The sequence below is a fragment of the Cynocephalus volans genome, chromosome X, assembly GCF_027409185.1.
Source record: "Cynocephalus volans isolate mCynVol1 chromosome X, mCynVol1.pri, whole genome shotgun sequence".
NCBI lineage: Eukaryota > Metazoa > Chordata > Mammalia > Dermoptera > Cynocephalidae > Cynocephalus > Cynocephalus volans.
Window position 1 is genome coordinate 105203128 of NC_084478.1, and position 20798 is coordinate 105223925.

The 20798-nt window shown below is 35.2% G+C and overlaps 1 protein-coding gene across 2 annotated transcripts in view; it reads left to right on the forward strand.

Moving 5' to 3' along the window:
- The window catches only part of DIAPH2 (diaphanous related formin 2), an 834932-nt gene that overhangs the window by 412872 nt on the left and 401262 nt on the right, over positions 1-20798 (forward strand). For both annotated transcript variants that reach the window (XM_063083053.1, XM_063083052.1), the window contains one exon: positions 12955-13194. In XM_063083053.1, coding sequence (XP_062939123.1) covers positions 12955-13194 — 240 coding nt within the window. The remainder of the gene's footprint in view (positions 1-12954; positions 13195-20798) is intronic.

Below are 20798 nucleotides of genomic sequence, written 5' to 3' on the forward strand. Positions count from 1 at the left end.
TGGCATATTTTAGATCTGTAAAAGTAAAACTTTTGCTAAAACATATTTCTCCAGGTGTACACTTAAATTAAATTCACTTCTGTGTGAATGCACTTCAGTGCTTTTAAGCCCTTATATATGTATCAACAGCCTACAGTAAGGACAACTTTGAGAATATATGGAGTCATCTGCACTAAGGAAGAGAGGCTCCTAGCCTCTGCTCTCTTCCTCTGCTGGCACTGTTAGTGTGTTCTTCTTAAAAATCTGTACTTATCGTATGATTTCTATGTCAAAAACCTTCTGTATCTCCCTGAATTTATAGAATAAAAATCAAGCTCCTGAGCATTCTTACTCTGCCTCTAACTCTCTGGCTTGCTTTCTGCCTATTCCCTTTGGTGAACATTTTAGCTTTTGTCTTAATGGGACTCCCATTGCCATTTCAGCAATTATTTCACTCACTTCCCTTTCATCTTTCCATAGTGGCTGTGCTGTATCTTACTTGCTTTCCTCAAGTTTTCTATCCATCTCCTCCCCACACTTTTCATTTACCACAAACAACCTAACCTCTGACTTGCCAGAGAAAAAAGGAAAGCACTTCGATTTCAGAACCTCCAATATCTCTTCAACCTACAAAGTTATCTCTAGTCATATCTTTTATTAGCCCATTCTCTGTCAAACCTCAGAAAAGGAGGTGCTCAATTATTATTACTAACATTATTGTTGCTGTTATTATTGATAGAAACAAAAGTATATTGAGGACTTACTGTGTCAGATTCTATGCTAAGCATTTTTACTTGCACCATCTTTTGTATTTTTCACAGCTACCCTAGGAGGTTGGCACTATTATTAGCTCCATATCATGGATGAGGAAACTGAGGCCAAGGAAGGCTAGGTATTTTGTCCAAGGTTACATAGTAAATAGTAGATGCAGAATTCAAACCCAGGCAGTCTGAATTCATAGCCAGTGCCTTTAACCAGTGTGCCCTACTGGGGCGTGCGTGTGTGTGTGTGTGTGTGTGTGTGTGTGTGTGTGTGTGTGTGTGTGTGTGTGTGTGTGTGTGTGAGAGAGAGAGAGAGAGAGAGAGAGAGAGATGCTGTACTATATGCTAATTTTCTTACCTTTTTCTTACCTCTGTTTTGGGCATTGTTATCCCCTGCCCATTTTAGGACAGTAATATCTCTTATCTACTTTACTTCTGTTAGTTCTATTGCCTCTTTAATTTGTCAGTCACCACTCTGCCCTTCTCTTCAGAGAAAAAAAAAAACTTAAGTCTCTTGCTGCCTGAGAATGAATAGATAGATGACGGATGGATGAATAAAAATACTTCATTGACCCTCAGGTCCCTACTATCTGCTGCCCTCTCTCCATTTCCTAGCATTAGTTTTTTCAAACATTCGTCTCCTTTTGCTATCTACTTCCTTACCTCTCATCCACGGTTCAACCAATGACAATTGGGATTCTATCTTAAATAATGCATTGGAATTGATCTAGGAAAGGTCATTAGTTACCTCCTAATAGCATCTAAAATGTGCATGAAATCTCCTCGCCATCTGTACCACAACCACCCTAGCCCAAGCCAGCATTGTCATTCTCTTTAACCATCACAATATATTGTTAGCTTGTTTTTCTTAACTTCTGGTCTTCTCCAAATCACTCTCGGCCTAGCCCTCAGTGTGATGTCCCTAGAGCATATTTTCATTGTATCATATTATTTATCTGCTTAAAACATCAGTACTGTTCTATAGCAGTGTATTTGTCCATTTTCTGTTGCTCATAACAGAAGACCTGAAACTGAGTAATTTATAAAGAAATAAAATTTATTTCTTACAGTTTTGGTGGCTGGGAAGCGCAAGATCTAGGGAACACATCTGGTGAGGGATCTTCTTCTTGGTGGGAAATCTGCAGAGTCCCATGGCAACCAGGGTATCTATCACATGGCAAGCATGACATGAGCAAGGAGTTAATCTCACTGTTCTCCTTATGAAGCCATCAGAACCACTTCCTGATAACCTATTAAACCATTAACCCATTAGTGGATTAATCCATTCATGAGGGCAGGGTTCTCATGATCCAATCACCTCTTAAAGGCCCTACCTTTCAACACTGCCATAGTCTGATTTTCTACCCTCTTAACACTGCTGCATTGAGGATCAAGCTTCAGTGAGTTTGGGGGATGTTTAATCCACAGCAAGCACTGAACTACTGTATCAACTCTTTACCATTACCTACAAGGCATTGTCTGGTCTGGCACCTGCCCACCACCCCTACTTTCACCTCCTGCTGCTTGGCCTCTTACTCGTTACACCTCAGCCACATTCTGTTTATTTTTCAGTGTTTTGAATTTACCATGCTCTTTCCGGTTTCAGGACCATTGCACTTGCTGCTCCCTCTTACTCCCACTCGCTGCCTGCCTCTCTCCTGCTTATTCTTCAAGTCTTAGCTTAAATTTCACTTTCCCAGTGATGCCTTCACTTACCTATCAATGAAAAATAGGTCTCCCTATTAAACTCCCTCAGAATACCATTTTTCTCTTCCTTCTAGAGATTATCATGGTTTTTAATTAAATTTATTTATCTGTGAGGTTATTCATTGAATTTCTATAACCATCAGTAGATTGCAAGTTGTGTAAGTGGATGAATCATGTTGATTTTATTCACATGATATTACTTGACAAATATTTGTTGAATGTATTAGAATGAATGCAAAATCAAGTGGATTCTTTTTTAGTCCTGTCTTATTCTGTATCCATGAGACATTTGATAACATTGAAGATTTTGTTTCTTTTGGAAACCTTTTCTTTCCTTGCTTTCTTAAACAACAAATACTCTTTCTTGATTTTATTCCTCTAACCCTGGCCAATGCCCTATAGAGTTTCCCTTATTATATAACCTCCTGGATGATAAAAACAAAATCTCATCAGCTAGGGATAGTCATATGCCAGAAGTGAGATTATTCCTGCAAGGTTCATTAAAATAATAATAAGGAACAAAAACAATAAAAGTAGTAAAACTGGGGAAAATTGTAAAAGAAATAAGCTTCTCTGAGACAGTGACTGAGCTGCTAAGCTTTATCTAACCATTTTGGTTTTTTAGAAGCCACATCATTGGGTTTGCTTATAATCACATGTAATCAGTTAGAGAAAAAAAAAAAAACAGAAAGAGAGAAAGAAAAAAGAAACAAAGACTCTCTGTCTAGAGGCAGACCTCCTGGTAAGAGGAATCTGCTAGTTCCCACGCCACCTATGATCAATAATTCTCTTCTTTAGGGGGGTAGATTGGCTGCATAGCTTCCCACTGACTTGTCCTCCAACCTGTCTCTCACAGAATTGAATCTGGTACATTGTTGTAATTATATGCTGTACCTTTACTGGAAGAAAAGCACAGATCTTTGAAAGCTCTGGAAGTTAGAACCCCAGCAGGAGCTTTTAGACTCTTTGGAGTGTGTTTGCAGCTCAGCTGTTCTCAAACCTCAGAGCTATGGAAATTCCCACTTGTCTTGCACTGGGGATAGAGACACATACTGTGTGTATCTATTAAACTAACACATCTTCTGAGAAAAAGAAGGCAATAATTAGTTCTCTTAGTAATCGGTACTTTGTTTTTCTGACTTCAAAATTACCCATATTTTTCAATTAAAAACATTCTAAAGCTATAATCTAACAAAAAGATGTTGAGATAGCCTTGTGCATAAAAATATTTATCATAAAAAGCACAGATTATGTGATATTGCTGACAGCACATTTAATTTATTTCTTTTTATATGCAAATATATGAGGGTGGGAGGAGAGGATTTATGCCTGTAGTTGGAAGTACAACTATAAAGTCACTGTGCTTTTTAATTTTTGTAAAGCCTCATAAGAGCTTATGAGCTCTAGTCAAGATAGCTTAACCAGGTGAAATGGAAATTCTTAAAAGCTTTTTTTTTTCCTCCCATGTATCATCAAAGGCAATTAGTTTGGAAAGAAAATTGTAGGTCCTATGTTCCATTAATATTAAGTCATTTTGCAGGTTTGTGTATTCCCTGGGAACAATCTCATTTTTCTTTATTTTATCTGCTTGCATTCAGAGTGTTCAGGGTTTTGATATGTAATGCCCTGATTGTTTCTATTTTCATTCTTTCTGTAAATAGGAATGCTAGCTCTTACTTCTAGATGTGTAATTCATTTTATCTGAGAAAAAGCTGGTTTAATAATCTTGAGATCAGGTAAAAGATCATTACTCATTCTCAAATCCATGTATTTATGTGTTTGTTCATTTTATTAACCTCTCTTAATAATCCATTTTTGTGACAGGATTGCTTATTTCCATCAGCTTTTGCAATAAAACAAGATAAAATAACCCCCCCCCCCCGCAAATTGAATATTTAGATTATTTCTATGGTTGACAATCAATTTTGCTATTGATTACTTTTTACTAAGTTCAAAAAATCAAAAATTAACCCTTTTATTATTTTTTCTCCGTTTATCACTAGTCCGTAATGCAGTAGCATAGCACCACAGTAGAGGTTTTGATGGCCGCTTTGGCCTTAGTTGTTTTCAGAAGGATGTTTCGAGATTCTTGTTTAACCTCCTAGTGTGATTCTTCTGAGTTTACAGTGTCTTTTGGTGCAGACATTGTTACTGTGTTCTGTTCCAGAATAAAGACCAGTAGATGTTTGTTCATATGCAATTTCCACATGTCACTATCTTTGGGGAAATATTCTCTATCCGCACATTGTTATTTTTCTCATGTAGAGTCCGTTTTCAACACTCTTTTTTTCAAAGACACAATTCACGGATTAACTATCGCTGTTATCTCTAACGTGCATACATTTGCCATTTACTTCAAATAGCAGGTACACATGTATTGATTATTTTTTCCAGGCTAGGTAATAGATTTGCTGCAGAAAGTAAAGTGATGAGCAGGAAAGGTCCGGCCCTTTACAAGATTATTGTCTAAGAGAAGATAAGAAAATTATTTATTTGATAGAGAATTACAAGTGTCCCTGCTATGTTTCCATATCTCTAGGAAGTATTTTGCTCAGTCATTGAAACTCACTTTTATAGGAAGTTCTGCTTGCTCTCTAACTCAAATCCATCCTTCTCTAATGTGTCTTCATTATCATTCCCTTTATTAGACTCACAGATGCAAAATTATTCTCTATATTCAGTGGGCAATGGCTCATAATAGTATTTAACTATTTGGTGAAAGCACCTTGTAACAAATCTGTATTTGTTACAGATTTATCTGTTAATTCTAATGAATTCTTAACATTATATTTTGAAGAGACTAGATAATCAATTATGCTCACATATGATGAGCATTAAAGGTATGTTTCTTAGCAGTGCAAAAGGAAAGATGATAGAAATAACTCAAAAGGCCACAGGTGACTACAAGAGTGCCAAGTAGCCATCTCCTTTTCCTTCACACGTGATTTTTACACTTGTACCTTTTTTCTTTCTCTGTGGATTCTGTGGTAGTTTGGTAGTAGATCAGTATTCACCAGCTGCAAAGGTAGTGAAGTGTATAAAATTCAAATTATATAAACAAAACTATGTCGACTTGCTGCCTTTGTCAAAGATCAGATGGCTGTAGGCATATGGGTTAATTTCTGGGTTCTCTGTTCTGTTCCATTGATCCATGTGTCTGTTTTTATGCCAGTACCATGCTGTTTTTGTTATTATAGCTTTGTAATATAGTTTAAAGTCAGGTAGTGTTATGCCACCAGCTTTATTTTTTTTGCTCAAGATTGCTTTGGCTATGTGTGGTCCTTTGTTGTTCCATATAAGGGTCTAGATGGCTTTTTCCATCTCAGAGAAAATTTTCATTGGAATTTTGATGGGGATTGCATTGAATTTTTAGATCACTTTGGGTAATATGGACATTCCACAATATTAATTCTTCCAATCCAAGAGCATTGGAAGAGACTGCCTTTTCAATAAATGGTGCTGGGAAAACTGGATAATCATATGTAGGAGAATGAAACAAGACCCGTATCTTTCACCATATACCAAAATCAACTCAAAATGGATTAAAGAATTAAATTTATACCCTGAAACAATAAAACTCCTTAAAGAAAACATAGGAGAAACACTCCAGGAAATAAGAGTGGGTACATAATTCATAAATAGGACCCAAAAAACATAGGCAACTAAAGGTAAAATAAACAAGTGGGATTATATCAAACTAAAAAGCTTCTGCACAGCAAAAGAAACAACAGAGTAAAAAAACAACCAACAGAGTGGGAGAAAATATTTGCTAAATATACATCTGACAAAGGATTAATATCCAGAATATACAAGGAACTCAAACAACTTTACAACAAAAAACCAAATAACCCAATTAAAAAATGGGCAAAGATGCTGAACAGACATTTCTCAAAGGAAGATATACGAATGGCCAACAGACACATGAAAAAGTGCTCAATATCAGTCAGCATCCGGGAAATACAAAACAAAGCCACACTGAGATACCATCTCACTCCAGTTAGGATGGCTAACATCCAAAAGACTGAGAATGGTAAGTGCTGGAGAGGTTGTGGAGGAAAAGGAACTCTCATCCACTGTTGGTGGGGCTGCAAAATGGTGCAGCCTTTATGGAAAATGATATGGAGGTTCCTCAAACAATTACAGATAGATCTACCATGTGACCCAGTGATCCCACAGCTGGGAATGTACCCAAAAGAATGGAAATCATCATTCTGAAGGGATACCTGTACTCCAATGTTTATTGCAGCTCTTTATACAATAGCCAAGAGCTGGAACCAGCCAAAATGTCCATCATCTGATGAGTGGTACATCTACACAATGGAATACTACTCTGCTATAAAAAAGAATGAAATACTATCATTTGCAGCAACATGGATGAACTTAGAGAAAATTATATTAAGTGAAACAAGTCAGGCACAGAAAGAGAAATACCACATGTTCTCACTTATTTGTGGGAGCTAAAAATTAATAAGTAAATAAACACACAAACAAAGGGTAGGGGAAGAAGACAGAATAACCACCAAAATTCCTTGAACTATATAAGCCAAATGCACAGATACGATGGGGGGGGGGTTGGAGAGGAATAGGTAAAGGGGCATGAAAATCATGTACAATGTATTTTGAGAAGTAAAATAAAATAAAATTAATAAAAATAAAAAAATACACAAAACTATGTCTAACTCTTTGGGGAAATAACCCACTTGTAGCTGTTCTCACTAAAGCTGTTGATGCACTTTTTTTTTTTTTTAATATAGTGCAGATCAGCTAAAGAAATGAGAGCCGCTTGATGTGATTTGATAGACAAGTACCTTGTAACACAAATAAATCCCCTACATAATACAATACTCTGGTCAGTATCCCACAGCACTTCAAGAAATGAATTATAAAACAAAGAATGCCAGTCAACTAAAATGCTGCGAGGGACCACAACTAAAAACAAACACACATTTCAGCACAGTTTTTGTTTTATTTACTTAGATCACTTAGGTGTACTCAAGTGCCTTTATGAGACATGAGCCTTTAACGATCGTATCTGCGGCGGGGGATGTTGCTTCCTATCATTTGTAAGCTTGGTTATCCGAGACATTCTCTTATGTACCCAAATCCTCTGATAGAGTTTCAACTGTTGCCTATCAGTGTACCCTGGTCTGATCATAAAAATTCACACATATGATTGCGAACATTCTGTTGCTGTGATCACTATATGCTGAGCCGTGGCTACCATTAAGAGATGTGCCTGTGTAGATTCATCTCCTCTATAGTCTCTTGATTTCATAAGAACACATTTCCAATGATAACATTTCTAAACATAAATGTATATTATGAATTGAAATGGTTAATAGAGCAGAGCCCAATATTTAATATGTTCAATGGATAATGAACTCTGTTCTTCACTGAGCCCTAGAAACACACATTCCTTAATTGTGGGTGAGAGAAACTTTCCCTCAGGTTTGGGAGAACAATAAGGGACCATGGTTCCTTCTTACTGAGAATTTCTTAGGATGAATAAAGAGGGTAATGACAACGATAGCTATTCTTTTAGAGAGCTTACATTGTTAGTTTACAGTGATGCTTAGTATTACATGTAGTATCTCATTTAACTCCTCCTGCAACTTCCATGGATGATATAATTAATACATTTTCCTGAGGAGGAAATAAAGTCTCAGAAACGTTAGGTCATTTGCACTAGGTCACACAACTAGAAAGTGACAGAACTGTAGTTCAAGCTCAGAAGTTCCTGTTTCTTCCCCTGCAACTTACATTATGGCTCTGGAGAATGCAGAGAATTGTTTCTCTCCCTCTTCTGGGATTAGGAGAAAATCTCTCTTGAACCCTACCCTTAAAAATAGTCATATGGGGCTCTGAATTTGGACTAAGATTGGTCCTGGTCAGTTTTGTTGGAATGACCCCCCCAGTAGCAAATGACCTTGCAATGAGGTACCTCCTACTTGCCCACATCAACCTGCTGTTATTATTATACCTCTTCAAACTATGCATCCTCTTCTCAATCCAGCATTTTGTTACACTGTGGTTCCTATTTGTGCAAATGAATGCATTCATTCATTCATTCATTTTACAGTTATTTGTTTTTTATCACCTATCATATTTACGACTTTTCATGTATCACACCTTGTTGTAGGGGATGAATAAAGGAAGAAATTTTGCCAAATCAAAGGGCAGCTCTGATCCCATTATAGTGTACAACTTCTCTGAAAATAGGATTATTGATGATAGATTGATATCCAGCAATAGCAGTTCAACGATGTTAATTCCTTAGCATTACTGATGTGACATTATAACTGAAGACATTATTTTGGGGAGAATAAAATATTACCATCAGCTGTTAATTTTGTTCAAAAGATAATCTGTCTTGGGAAAAGATCTGAAAAGTGGGTAGTCAGCTATGGAGTCCTTTTAAAATCAATCAGCAAATTGTTGAATGTCTAATATATGCAAAACACTATGCTAGGTGCTCCACAAGGTGCAGGCTTGACTCTTTTCTCCTTTTCTTCTATATACTCTCCTCCTCAATGACCTTGCCTCTCATAGCATATATTCAGATAAATCCCAAATCTGCCAAATCCAGTACTTATCTTCTCCTAAACTCCAGGACTGCATTTCCAAATGCTACCAGATATCATAATAATACCCAAAACTCAATATGTCAAGAAAGCAATATATTTTCCTATCATAGAGGTATTATTTTATGAGAGGATTTGGAGAGGAAAAGGCTAGTGGGATCAGGATGAACATTTTAAATAGTTTATTTTAGTAATCTGACCTTGAAGTACATAAAGTTTGAGCTTGAATGGTGAGCATAGAAATTAAGGGACAATTCTAAGAAATTCTTCAGGTTAATAACATATTGGCCACAATTGATATTAAAGAACATTGTGTTTGCCATGATTTGAGTATTACTCCAAGATTTGGAATCTTATTAATCAGAAGATAATAGTGTCTTTGTTAGTAGTAAGATGTACTATTTGGCATCTGAGAAGATAGTCAACTAAATTCACTTAAATGCTAATAAAATTATTTTGATAACAGCCAAGCAATTTTTTTATTAGTGTAGATGGTACCTTTTACTCCACCTTCCCACAACCCTAGAGAGAGACTGAAAAAGCAGGACATAATGTTTATGAATCATTTATTTGGCTCCTGTCTAATTATTAAAACAAGATTGCTTTACAGGAATTTCCCCTAATTTACAGATGGGGAAACTGAAGACCAGCAAATTAGGGAGACTTTTCACACAATCAGACCACGTGAAATCTTCTGGAATAAGTTATGATTGATTGAAGTTGCTACTAAACTGTACCCCACTTGCCCCCGTTGCCTTAGTGTCTGATTAGCTTACTGGAGTGTAAGTAGCAGTGGATCAGGGGAAGCAAACTCATCTACCCTCATTTTCTGAAACAAAACAATCAAATAATAAACTACACCAAATCAGCACCTTGTTCTGCCTTTATTAATGCCAACATTGTTCTACCTCATAACAGACTTAAAACCTTGGAGCCATCTTTGAGTTTCTTTCCCCATATCTGGCCAGTTGCTAAGTCCTGTTGATTCTTCCTTGATTCTCCCTCTTGTATCCATTGCTTCCTTTCTCTTCCTACTGTCAACATCCTAACTCATTACTGTTTCTCAGGCCATTATGATAACTTAATTGATGGTCTCCCTGCCACTAATCTCTCCTTCAACGAATCATAATTACTGCTCCTAATAAGATTCAAGAGGCAGTGTGGTGTAGTGGTGGAGTCTGTCATGCCTGAGTTCACATCTCCAGGTCTCCAACATACAATTTGACTTTGCAAGTTACTTAGTATTTCTGTGCTTCACTTTCCTCATCTTTAGAATGAGAGTAATGATAGTAACCTTTTCCTAGGATTGTTTTGAGAATCAAATCAGTTAATACATACTACATATATAGAAAAATGTCTGGCATAAAGTACTCAATAAATGTTAATCGCTATTATTATTGTTACTATTTTTATTAAAGTATACTTTTGGTCATATTATTTCAGTTGGAGCTGGTATTTTAAAAAAAAAAAAAAAAAGATTCAATGCGTGTCTTTGAGTCTGTAGGCCAAAGATTTAAATACAAAAATACAAAGCCCAGAAAGAAAAAAAATATGAACAAAGACTCATGGTATTAGAATTGAAGCAAGACTAAAAGCCCTTGTATGCCTAAGGTTTACATTCCATATCGATCTGGGACCGAGGACACTCTTGTGAACTGGGCCCCTACAAACCTTGCAAAGCATGGCCAGGAGGGCAGCTACACAGTGACTAGCAGCCAGTCAAAGTAGCTCTATGGCTTTTTTAGCCATCAGGGAGGCTAAAAATCTACCCCAAAAGCACACAAAATGATAGAAAACATGCTTCTGTGCTAATGATGGCCAGCTGCCAATACAAGGAAAGGAAAAAATAAAGTGGGGAGGGATTTGGAGACAGTGGTAGAGGCAGAAGTGAAAGCAGAAAATTATGTACAGAAACTTAAGAGAGATTCCTACACAAACATAACCCATAGAGACCTGCACATTCCTGGAGAAATACTTTGATGTGATTAGCTTCCAATTTCGTGGACTTTACCTGGACTCTTTAGATACTTTGGTCCAAATTCTGCCCCTAGGTATATACATCTTATATGCCTAACCTGTAAATCTTATTCTCACACCATTCCTCTCTCTCCCCGTTCCTTTTGGCCTCGGTTCCATGTGTGCTTATTTAGACACACACACACACACACACACACACACACACACACACACACACACACACACACACACACACACACACACACACACACACACACACACTCTTCCATTTGTATTCTCTCTACTGTGAAACCTTCACTAAACATGGTAGTCATAAGAATTTAAAGGTTTTTTTTCCTTCTAGCAAACATTCCAGAACTTAATTTGTGTCCACAATCATGTGCTGGTTTTATCACTAGCTATAGTTTTCAAGTGTCTGTGTTATGAGTTTCAGGGTATATTATAAGCTTTTTGTGAATAGTGGTGTGTCTTATACTTGGCATGTGAGTACTGAAGAAACAAGAGGACAATTTGTATAATAATACCCTGACCATGTAAAAAAGCTAGTCATAAGTGATGAGATCTTCATAAATGTAGTAACAAGTGGATATTTCATGTATACTTTTATATATCTGCCTATAAAAATCATGAAAGCATATAGAAGAATTAGTAGAAGGCCAGGGTTCACATTTGGAGATGCAGATGTCCGTGATTAATAGGCAAGTTAATTTCAAAGAAGAAAATAATGGATTATACCTTTCTTCTATATTAGAGCAGATATGGTCTACCCAACATTTCATTTGCTTTTTGAAGGGTGCTTTGTGATTTAAAGACTTTTGTTTATATTGTAAATTTATTTTCATGGTGTCTGCAGATAATTCAGTGTCTCATCTGTATTTGGCATTTGTATTTAAGAAAGTAAGCTATACATGCAAAACCAAATATAATTAGGATTGTTTATAGTTTCTTTTCATTGTGAGTATGTGTATGTTCATGTGTGTGTGTGTGTACCCTATCCCTATCTCTCTCCCAGAATTCATTTGGTAAATGAAAACTACTTAAATAATTTGGAACTACAGGAATTAAAAACTAAAAGTAATTATTATCATATGAGCTATACCAAAGGGAATATAGAATGTGCACCAACACTATGAAGCAAGTAATTGAAACCAAAGTTGAACTGTTTTGAAAAAAACCAATATAGATTTCTTGAATAATGTACTTGAAAGTAAGTTCATGTGATTTCACTTTAACCTAATTATTTAACATCAACATCTGTCAAGTAGGTGAAATTCTTTAGAGTATATATAAATATTTCATATATTTTATGAATAGAAATCATAGGTTTAAAAATTATTAAATGCTCAATCAGAGCTAGTCCTCTGATTTCAAACAGCATAGTAATAGGTAATTTCTTAGGAAATGTTCCGCTTACATTTTCTGTCATCATGTACATCTTTTATCTGTGGCCTAACTATTCACTCAACTCAATTTCATATTTATAAATTTTCCTAGTTCACCTCAGGGACAGATTTTGACAGTTTGAATGCTATTGATGGCTAATGGTTATGCAATTAACATATAGCAACTGTTCAGTCTCAATAATATTTTATTAATGCCATAAGGATAGTTTAATTTATTTTAAAAAACTGAACAGCCAACTGTTTTTAAAACTTTGATAAAATAGTACTTTGGAAAGTAAAAAAAACAAACAAAAATAATATTATTTATTTATTTATTTTTTTGGCAGCTGGCTGGTACTGGAACTGAACATTTAGACCTTGGAGTTACAAGGCTGTGCTTTAACGAACTGAGCTAACCAGCCAGCCAAAAATAATATTTTTTAAAACTTAGAGAGAATTTACTTTATGCAGGAATTTTACAGTATTGTCTATGAAATTATTCTCGCTAAAGAGATAAAATAACAGGCTTTAAACTTATGTTTTCATGGAGCATTCCTTATCTTGCAGATGAGCTCAGTGAAAATGTTACGGCCTCGTCTCAATAGCATTCTTTTCAAGCTCACGTTTGAAGAACACGTAAACAACATCAAACCAAGCATCATAGCAGTAACTCTTGCCTGTGAAGAACTGAAGAAAAGTGAAAGCTTTAGCAAACTTTTAGAGTTAGTTCTTTTGGTTGGAAACTACATGAACTCAGGCTCAAGAAATGCCCAGTCTTTGGGTTTTAAGATCAACTTCCTTTGTAAGGTAAGATGATATTTTATATTGCTACTTTATGACATCATCTTCTTGTCTATGAGAGAGGGGTTACTCTAAATGGCACAAAATTGTATGCTTTAAAAAGGTGAATTTTATGGTGTGTGAATTATTTGCAAAACAAATAATTTTTAAAAAATCTTATTGCAGTAAAATCCAAAAGAATATGCAGGTTCTTTTGTAGTATATATAGTACTTAACTCTTGCTGATTAAATCTTACTGAAGTTAATAGACCAAAACATTTTTTGTTTTATAAAATAGATGCAGTATTGTATTTCAGTCCCTTTATACTTATGTCTCCTTCCCCAAAAAGTATTTGAGGAACTAAATTTAGTCAGGTAAGTAGGCAGAAATTTCTTTTGGAATATACTTTGCTTATGGTCGAATAGTGTTGTGTCATTAAGCTTACACTGGTTAGCTAGTGCATTGTCTAAAAGGTAAAAAAAAAAAAAAAATCTGGTGATAATCATCTTATTGTTTTGGCTGGGCCATTTCTTAGTGTTATTTTTGAGACTCAGTTATCGTGAAAAGTAAACCAAGAAACAAAAAAAAAGCCTGAAAATGATTGTATATGTCCAGGTCCATTTCTAGGTTAGAGCAAAGCACCTTATTCATGGAAGAGATCTGTTATAGAGAAAAAACTGAACAGACTCTGAGGCGAAGGCCTGCCTGTAAGAAAGCTAGAGACGAAAATAAATCTGAAAACAAGCAATCTATCTTTGACATCTCACCATTCTTTCACATTTTTTTCTGTCACATCTGAAAACATTGCAGAACTTTGGTTAGTTCTTGACGTATATTAGAACAAAAATCCCAAGTCTAGGAATAGATATAAATTTATTTTCTATTCATGCATTAAGTAGATGTGCATTGTGTATACATAGACTAGCATTTTAACATGTATCAAAACTGATTAGATCCTGGTAGTTCTAACCCAGCTAGAAATAAAAGAATAACATTTATAGATAATAGGATATATAATGGTATTTTATCTGTTTACTCCTGATATATTTTTGAGGGGTGTAAAGAAAGAGAGCATGGAAAATAGGGACGATCATCTGGGCAGGCTAGATTGTCAAGAAAACATTTTTATTCCTTCGTGTGGTATTTGATAATGCCAGAGAGAATAAGACAGTGCTTATAATAATTTGGAATAGCCAGATATATAGGATAAAACTAATTATTTAGGATTTTTTCATTGTATTGCATAACATATAACCAATACTAATAAAGTCATCTCTTACCAAGATGCTGCTTGGTTGGAGTATACGTTATATGCACGGTGAGGGAATCTGAAAGCATTCTTGGTTGATGATTATAAAAATATTATAAAATAAAATACAAAATCACTAGAAATTTGTATTAGGTATCTATCTTACATTCAATTCATATAAAATATATTTTAAACAAATTATCTTAATTTGAATAAACGTGTACCTTTATTTTTAAGTGTCTTAATTTCACACTATTCAAATTAATTACATGAACTGATTTTTTTGAAGCAACAATGAATAAGTCATTTATACACAGGAACAAAAGATTACATTAATCTCACGGAAGGATTTTACAGTTACCTCTTATATTTTGGAGAGAGGCTTCTTCCTGTCATCTACCTGTCAAATAAGAGTTCTTCCACACAACACTGATCTGACATCTATCACTAGGGGTATGCTCAAAGGATTCAGCACAAAGATTTTTGCCAACTTCAAATAAAATAAAAAATAATCTTCTGGGAAATACTATCATGTACTAATAGGTGTTCTAAAAGAGAAAGAAGTGAAGTTTCTAAAATATCCCTTCCTCATACTTTTCAGTAGGATTCTTATCTTCTGGGAAATACTTCTAGGGAAATACTTGTCATTAAGAAAGAGAAATATCATATACATGCATGATATTCCCATAATGTCTAGGATTAAAAGGATGTTCCTGGAATATAAATGTAATGTAGATGTAAATGTCTAAAATGACAGAAATTTATTGAAGTTCATAGAAATAGTTCGCTTAGGTCTGTAATCTGTCTGAAACAGAATTAGCTAACTAATGATGTATATGATTAGCTAGAATTGCTGTTAAATTTCAGTTGTATCATAAAAGATTACTTGGTTGAATTTTCTCAGTGCTTTTTCTCTTAAAAAAAATAGCAGGGGGAATTTCCCTTGTAGAGCACTTATTATGCTTTTAAGATGATACCATTTACTTACCTAAGTTTTTCTAATGACGATTTCCTTTCTCAGTGATTTTGAAACAGTACTTCACTGCTTTTCATAAGAAGCTGTAGAGTATGTTAAAATATTCACTAAACAGGAGCCATGGTATAAGCAGTTAAACTTATCAGTCATGTCTTATAGTAAGCTAATGTAAAAAATTCAGATGGTCACAATTGGCCTCTATGATATTTGGGAAGAAAAGGAAAACAGATGGGTTAACCAAAATGTCAAATAACACTAAAGGGTATCATTACTGTAAGTACTACCCTCACCAGAAAATGTTTGTTAATTTGCAGCAGTGAATTATCACTTTGTGAGTCACCAAACCAGTGTGCTGAACTGTAATAAAAATCATTTCAATGAAGATGAGTTCCCAGTGTTAGCTTGGCCTGTGCTTGCTGTTGGTTATTAAAATTCTAACCAATAACAAAGCTGCCCTTCAGGGCCATTTGTTACTTTTGTTTTCAGTATGTAATAGCAAGTATAATCTGCATAAGAACAAAAACATTAAAAAATACCGAGCACTCCCCATGCACTAAGCTTTGTGCTTTGTGGATGTATCAGACAAGGATCTTTGTTTGCAAGCAACAGAAAGTGACTCTGCCTGATTCCAGCAAAAAAAAAAAAAAAGGAATTTATTGGAAGGCTTATGAAGTAGCTTAGCCAGAAATTGAGGAAATGCTAAAGAACTTGGCGTTTAAAAGAGCAGCAACTGTGGCAGCTTGGAGAATTCAGATACCAGGAATTAAGGGAAAGTCTTTTCAGGATGTTGCCTTTGGGATATATCAGCTCCAACCATTTTCCTCCTCCTCTCTGTGTTTGATTTAAATTCTAATTAGAGAGAGAGACTGATTAGCCTAGTGCGGATTACAAGAACACCCCTTATACAAAGGAGGGCAAAGAACTTTGATAGCGCTACTAGGACTACCTGCAATGGAAGATTGGTCAGGCCCTGAAGGATGCTGTTACCAAAGGTTGGGGGCATGTGAAGGGATATCAGGCAGATACAAACAAAGACAAAACAAAACAGATGGTCTGTACACCAAGTGCAAACAATACAGAAGACATACAGAAACCTCAAGACGTTTGTGGCACAGTCGAGTAGACAGGAGATATCCATACAGAACAGTATGTAATGTCACAAGGTATGCTATTAATGAATGCAAAAATTGATGGCCATTGAGATTAGCAGGAGTTCAGAGCAGGGAGGAGTCTTTGGTGATTGGGCAGCAAAACAGAAGGATCATGAAGGATAGGTAGGATTAGGGTATATGAAGAGGAGAAGCCATGGCATTACAAGAGGAGAACACTGTGGTCTTGGAATCTACATTTTAGCTTCCACTTTGCCAGTTACTAGCCAAATTTTCGTGGTGAAGTCACTTATCCTCTCTGAACCTCAGTTTCCTTATCTGTAAATGAGGAAATACACTGACCCTTATTTATTTTCATAGGGTGATCTATGTTAGAGTATTTTGAAAAATTACAATGTTAAATAAATGGTAATAGTTTTTTTTTAATGATGATACACAACTAGGAATAATCATGATGTATTTGGAGATGAATTAGAAAACTACACTGCCTGGAATATTGGGTTCATGTTGGAAACAAGTAATATCATTGGTAGATAGGTTGTGAGAAGATTTTGAGTTATTTGTACACCATTTTGAATATTTTGCCTCCATAACTATTTTTTTGAAAATCATTCACAGCCCATTTAATAACTTACAAGAGCCAAAAACCTTTTTTTGGTGTACTTGCAAAAGACTTTTTTTTCCTGCCTTGAGTGAATATCTCTTTCACCTGTACTCTGACTTTCTAGTCATTCTAGTTGGACAGAGAGACACAACAAATTATGATGTAGTAGGATGACATGCTTATGTAGAGATGTGAAATATATTGTAAAAAGACCCTTAGGAAAACATGTAGGTTCACTGTGAAGAAAATTTTAGATATCTCACTTTAAGTCATTAGGATTAACATGATAATGTAATTGTTCTACTTTTTCTAACATTCATCATTTAAGTAGAGTATCTATAACATGTAAAGGCCTTATATCCTAGAGGCTATCACAGGGCATTAGGGACAGAGTATTATAGGCATCACCCCAAATATACAAAGGAAAATATCCTTCTCCCCATAGAAGTTGTAAGAAGGGAAGTAAAATAGGTTCAGCTTCATTGTGTAATAGAAGATTACTTCCATGATATGTATAGAAAAGTGACTGCTGTCTACGGCAGTAAAATTTGGAAACATGTAATCTAAGAGAGAATCTAAAAAGTGCTAAGAAAAAAGTTGTATGTAAGTACTCCAAAAATTTCATGGTGTCTAATCATTTTTAGCTAAAATGATGTGGATCGTGTTCCTATAAACGTAGAATCTTAGCATAAGAAGACATCCAGTCTAGCCTCTTCCATCTACAGTGAAAAATCTGACTTTCAGAGACGTGAAATACTTTGGTGAGCTTGGGCTGCCATAACAGAATACCACAGACTGGGTAGCCTAAACAAGAGAAATTTATTTTTTCACAGTTTTGAGAACTGGAAGTTTTAAGATTAAGGTGCCAGCAGGGTGGGTTTCTAGTGAGTCCTCTCTCCTGGGGTTGTAGACAGCCACTTTTTCGCTATGTCCTCACATGGCCTTTAATTTACTGTTTGATTTCTCTTTCTCCTTCACAAGCTCCGAACTCATCAAATTTGGATGTATATTTTATTCTATATTATATCGCCTGTGTCTATTGTATATGAAGCCCTCAATAAATTACTATTGAGTGAAAGATAGGCCATTTGATTAAATAAAGGATTTGTTGTTAATATTCAACCTAAAGTGTTAACTTTCTTTTTAAGTAAGAGAATTTGTTCCTCACAGATATAAAGGGTATTTTTTTTTTTACCAGCACAACTACTGAATATGTTAATTATAAGATTTTGTTATAGTTTATTTGTAAAGACATAAAAATGTATTGCTATAAATCTGAACCAGCAACTCACCCTCAAATATGGGTTAATAAATAAATTAATATGGGACTATTAATTTAAAGCCAAAGAAAATAACCTCTATAGGATGTACTGAAGGGGAACCTGGCAAAGATCAATAAATCCTGGTCAACAGTCCACACACTTGGTTGCCTGCATTTTTATAGTTCATAAAGTGTTTTCCTTGTGATTCATGGAGGTTAAGTATTATTAAACCCATTTTGCAAATTAGAAAACTTGATAAAATAAAATAAAATAAAGAAAACTAAAGCCCAGTGAGGTTACACAGTTTTTCCAAGATTAGGAAGCTGGTAAATGTCCAACGTAGGGCTGAAATCTAGGTTTTTTTGTGTTCAAAACAGCGCAGCACCCTGCCTCTCCTTGCATTGTAGCAGAATGTTTGGTTGCATGTGGCTCATTTTCAGGAAATACTGTGGGACCATCTCTGTCACATTCGGAGTTCTGAAAATGGGGAAAATCATGTGGATTTTTTTGGCTCTTTGGCAGTTTATGAAATTTGGAATCTTTTTTTATTTAAATTCAATTGCAAGTAGTTGTGGGCATATTAATAGAAGGTTTCTCTTCTCATAATAGATTTTAATGTATCCGGGCAGCAGAGCCTATATATTTGTAATAAAATAGTACCTAATCATCATCTGAATAATTATAGAGCTATCACTTAGCATTGTATTGACTCTCAGAGCATGTCTGTTTTGTGTAGGCAAGGTTGACTGCTATTCTCGAAATTTTACAAATGAGGATTTGCTCTCCAGAGAGATGGCTTACCTAGAATCACTCAGTGACAAACACACAATTAGGATCCACCTTTTCCTGGGACTCAACAAACTATTGCAGTGGGTCATGCAGTTTGTAGAATTTGCATTGGCTCTTTTGCTTCTCTGAAATATGCTTTTTTCTATCAGACAATGTTTAACATTATTTGAATATGGGGGAGACGTGGTTGATATTTGCTGAGAAGAAAATGACTTTGAGGGTTATAATTTGTCTTGAAAAACTTCTGTGAAAGAGAAGATTAGGCTCTCAATCAAGTACAGAGTGGGATGAAATGTTAGATCCTCTTTCCAAACTTTCCTTTTTCTTCCTGGGGGTCCTTTAAACTTTCCATTCTGTGGGGCTATTTGCAGCAAAGAGTTCTGATCATTTGGTGATCTCTCCAAGTCACTGGTTAGTAATTGGTGATATAAGAGCCAAAGTTACAGCAAAGTGCAAAGGAACTCAGTCATGGTATTTTGCATTTAAAAATGGCATCGTATAATATAATGACACACTGTACCATTTGTTTATAATTCATGACCAGTGGACACAAACATTTCAATTTAAGGGTCTGTCTGTGTGTCATTGTATTACATTGAAACAAGTACATTCACCATAGTTTAGATCTTTGAAATAACTAAGCACCATAGAATGACACAGGGACAGGATATCATTCTTAATTTTAAGTAGTTTCCTTTGTTCAAGTTATGTGATGGTTGACCTTTATTTAAGTCCATTGTATTTTATTGCATTGTGCTTAGTTGGCTCAAATCATTGAGAACTGCTGAACAATTTCTTGAGTTTCAGGATAAATGTTATACCATTGTGGCACTATGCCAGTAGTGACATTCTCCATTTAGTTATTATAACTGTGTCATGGGTTTTTGTTTCCTGCAGTTTTTCATGTAAATCAATACACCAAAATTTGTAATTTTTAAAACAGCAGTCATTAATATTCCTTAAGTCAGTAAGTCCAAAAGTGTTTAAATTTATTGAACACTAAATTTATTTTTTTAAGGAAACAATTCTCAGTAAGGTCTTTTAATTCCCATATGTTACTCATTATATATCCTAAAGCACATACTGTTAATGTGTACATATGGACTTGTGCATGTAGGCAAATGATAGCAGTAAAATATTGCTTCAGTCTTCTGATTTCTCCAGTAATAAAGGTATGTGTATACTGGCTCAGAAATCTCATCCAGCGTCCTCACCTGTAATGTCCTTCATGCCATCTAAAATCAGAACAGAACACAGGCCACTTTTTCTGAATTTATCTTCTTTAAAAATGCAGCCCTCCAAAAGTTGGAAGTGGATGATCATGACTCTTTGATTTTGTAGTCCTGTGAATACACTACCATGTGCTTTGAAGATTGTTCTTCAGTTAGAAAATCAGCCCTTTTCCCACTTTTGTGATGCAGGGTTCCTGGTCTCCTTATCTATCTATATACTATAGTGGTACGTATACAAATTGACTGCTTAAGTAGAAAGAAAACTTGATGCAGGTAGTGTTTGTGTCTGTCATTAGAGGTGCCTTCTAAAATGGTAATCTCCATTTTTACAAATGGTCACACTTTCTAGATTTATGTTAATGTGGAGATGCTTTATATATTATTCTGTGTACCTCATATTAAGAAATTG